The sequence below is a fragment of the Lepidochelys olivacea genome (genome assembly GCF_965140295.1).
Source record: "Lepidochelys olivacea isolate rLepOli2 genome assembly, chromosome: 16".
Classification (NCBI taxonomy): Eukaryota; Metazoa; Chordata; order Testudines; family Cheloniidae; genus Lepidochelys; species Lepidochelys olivacea.
In genome coordinates, this window is record NC_140426.1 from 17,168,814 (window position 1) to 17,172,648 (window position 3,835).

Below are 3,835 nucleotides of genomic sequence, written 5' to 3' on the forward strand. Positions count from 1 at the left end.
AGCTCCAGGCAGTCCCTATGGAGCCTGTCAACACTTTGATTATCCCCCTATAATCATTCAGTCTCTCTACTTTAACTTACCAGCACGGCAGCGCTGGGTCTGCTGATTCTTATTCATAGCAGCGCACCCCGCTCAATGTCCTGACAGTGGAGCGGGCGACTGCTCAGAACAATCAGGGGCAGCATGACCACTGCTCGGCCCACGGTCACTTACAGTGAGCTCCAGCAAAGGCAGCACAAGGTGCCGGGGTTTTAACACCCACCCTCCTTTTCTCCCCTGCCCCCCGAGTCCTCGATCGGGGGTTTGGCCTAGCAGGGACATGGACAATGAGGTGGGGATGTGATATCTGAAACAGAGTTGAAAGTGATGGAGAGAGTGTGGTACCCAAAAATAGCAACCTCCCCGAACCCTCTTCTCCAAGGGAAACTAGCGGGCAGGGTAGAAGAGGATGGGACCCGAAGCACTTCTTTGGCTGGAGATGGCAGGAGTTGGGAAGGGCAGAGTAAAGGGTATGACCCCCCCGGGGTGACTCAGTCAAGTCCAGTCCTTCATCTTCTGCCAAAGCGGAAGCTGAATCCCCCTTTCTTCCTGTTGTAGCCATTGAGCTCCTCCGCCAGGTTCCCCAGGGTGCTGCTGCGCTTCTCACCGTCCCCCCGCAGGAAACCGACCCCTTCGCCTTCCTCTTCCCGGCTTTCCTGCCTCCCGAACCTGAACCTGAAGCCGGCCCTCTCCTTGCCAAAGCCCTGGAGCTCCTTGGCCACGCTGAACAGGGAACGGAGGTCTTCGAATCTCCTCCACCGCAGCACTTCCCTCCACAGGCCGTTCTGAGAGGCGTCGTCTGCCGGTCCCTGCCAGCTTGTCTCAAACCGGATCCCGTCCCCTGGCTCTCCCGTTTCCTTTCTGTTGTCAGGAGGGACACAGGCTCCCAAGCTCAAGAAGAGGAGACAGAAGAAGGAGTAGGGAGCCTTCATCTGGGTGGTGGGAATGGAAAAGAACAATGGAGGCATGTGCCTGTAAGTGGACCTCTTCCCAGATGTCAACACCTCCTCTAAAAGCAGCCACCGCTTAATGAGGCTCCCAGTGCAGAAGAACCCCCCAGCCAACCAGTCCCTGCTCAGGGTGAGAGAGAAGCCGCACCCAAGAGTCCAGCAGCGAGGTTCTGCAAAGCAGCTGAGCCGAGTCGCCTGCCTGCCTATCTGTTGTGGCACCCAGCAGAGCAGGATCTGGCCTGGCAGTCCCTAGGGGCCGATTTGAAATCTTCCCCAGCATCGAATGGCTCGTGCTGGAAGTTCCTTGCCAAGCCCCGCTCAGTAGGGTCTGGGGTCGGATGTGTGAGCTGATTGCCCCACTGGCCTGGTGCCCGTCTCTGCTACACTCGCCTTCTCTCTAGGTGCTTGGGGGTCTCTGGGTATTGACTACGCTGCCACTGAGAGCGAGCCTCCCAACCCAGGGAGATGGAGCAGAGCCCGAGCTGCAGTACCCACACTGAGCCCCCTCGCTCAAGCCCTGCTGGGGTGGCTCTGTGCTCCCACGAGAGTTGCGCCCGGCTGTAGGGTAGACGTACCCTGTGCGCTATATGTTCAAATCCTGCTGCACTCGCCTGGTTTGCCACATGGGAAGAGCACAGCTCTGCCTGGGCGAGGGTTGACGGACCGTAGGCCAGGACCCTTTCATTATAATGATGGGATCTCTAGTTGTAGGCTTCTCCCAGGGGCACTGCAAGGAAAGCTTCAGTGCACTCACCTGAACAATCCTCCACTTTCTACTACACCGCAAAGCTAAGGGCACCAATGGCCAATGGCACCGGGCACCAATGGCGAATGGCATTCAGTAAAGATGCTTGATGCCTCTTTTGATGAGGCTCCGAAGCCTCCCGCTGACATGGTGGCAGCGTGGTCTAGTGATCAAAGCAGGGAACTATCCCGTACCAGAGAGAGCAGGAGACTGAGGTTGCATTCTTAGAACTACCATACTGTGACTTTGGGCAAGTTGCACGATGGCTCTATGCCTCAGTTTCCCTCTCTGTAAAGGACGGTGGGGAGGGTTGGCCTAAGGGAGAAGATGTTTTCCCAGGAAATCCTTTCCGTTAAAGTCCCTGCACCCAGAGCCAGGCGAGGAAGCTGCGGCTGTGTCGGGCCCTGTGTCGCGTGGGCGGGTGGCCCATCTCCTTTATGGGCGGGTGTCTGTGCCCCAGGAGCCTGGAGGCTGAACTCCCATGGCTGTCTCTGTGCTGCTACCCCCAGGACTGTCAGGGGGCGGGGGGCTGAGGGACAGCCATGGCTGTCCAAGCTGCACCGGGGCTGTGGCAAACCCCGCTCCTCGCTGGATGTGGCAACTTCAGAACGCTTAAAATCAAAGCACGAGGACCGGGAGACAACTGTGCCTGGGAGCTGCTGGGGGGAGACAGGCAGAGGAGGGCTCTGGGGGGGCCTCGCTTTCCCATGGAGATCTCTGCTCCTCATTCGCGCCCTGGGCTCTGGCCCTCGTCAGCCACTTGCAAAGGAGCTTGCCAGGTGTTGATGTAAAGGCTGGACTGGCTTGGGAACCACCTTCCCCCCTTTTAGGGACTCCACAGCAGGCCTGACAGCCCCTCCGCCGAGGACCGTGAGGAGCTGTGGTTAGCGGGTACCTGGAGCGCTCTGCTCCTTACCCAGCACAGGGCCGCAGATGTGGCCCATCCGGCCTGTTCCTGAGAGCTTGCAGCTCCCTCACTGACTCCAGTGAGAGCGGAGGCTGCTCCGGGCCCCCGGGGCCTAGGACAGGGGAAGAGCATCTCATGCAGCAAGTCAGTTCTCCCAGTGGCAGAGCCCTGCTTACCTTGCTCCTTCTGCTTGGGCAACCAGTCTACGCAGAGCTGCACCGGAGACCAGGATGAGCCAGGCAGCTGGGCTTTGACTCCTTTAAATAAGCTGCAGCGTTAATGATCAAGTCCCCCCCCCCCCCCAGCCACGGGGGCTCAGTGGGTTTATTGCTGCACATTCCAGAGGCTGGGATCCCATTGGGAAGCTGGGTGGAGATGGAGATTAGACCGCTGACTGATTGGGCCTGTCTGAGCAGCCACAATGGGAGCAATGAGCTGGCTCTGATTAGGGTCCTTAACGCACTCCTTTGATTTGCCACCTCATTTGGAGAAAGCAGCCCCGGACCCGCTTTAACTAGCTGTGAGTCACCCTCGGCTGGCAGCAAAGGCAATGGGCAGCTCTGGCCAGCGGAGTTCCTGCCCTGTGCTCAGGGATCTTGCCCACATGCTCAGGGTTTAGCTGATCGCCATATTTGGGGTCGGGAAGGAATTTTCCTCCAGGGCAGATTGGAAGAGGCCCTGGAGGTTTTTCGCCTTCCTCTGTAGCATGGGGCACAGGTCATTTGCTGGAGGATTCTCTGCTCCTTGAAGTCTTTAAACCACAATTTGAGGACTTCAATAGCTCAGATATAGGTGAGAGGTTTTTCACAGGAGTGGGTGGGTGAGATTCTGTGGCCTGCGTTGTGCAGGAGGTCAGACTAGATGATCATAATGGTCCCTTCTGACCTAAATATCTATGAATCTATGAATCCGAGAGTTACTCCTGGATTGTAACTGCCTGCTTGATGGTTTCTTGTCGCCATCTCGCCGAGGGGGTTGCTGCAGGCTCTAGGTGTGCGTGAACAGTGCCATGCACCCATGGGACCTGAAACTACATCAATTAACGGCAAAAGAGAGATCCCTTCAACTGCCGTCCGGCTGGGACACCAACTGACCACCCATCTGGAAAAGCCTCCGTGGCTAGTGGGACCTTACGTGCCCAGATGGTAAACCAACTCCACTGGGCCAAGGAAGAGAGGATTCCAGATCAAGAGA

At 57.5% G+C, this 3,835-nt stretch overlaps 1 protein-coding gene across 1 annotated transcript; it reads right to left on the reverse strand.

The window, feature by feature from the left end:
- Positions 1-548: 548 nt before the first annotated feature.
- Positions 549-971, reverse strand: QRFP (pyroglutamylated RFamide peptide; the record flags this gene model as incomplete). The annotated part of the gene is made up of 1 exon (XM_084650335.1): positions 549-971. One exon carries the CDS (start codon positions 969-971, stop codon positions 549-551), a length of 423 nt encoding a protein of 140 aa, XP_084506461.1.
- Positions 972-3,835: the final 2,864 nt, after the last annotated feature.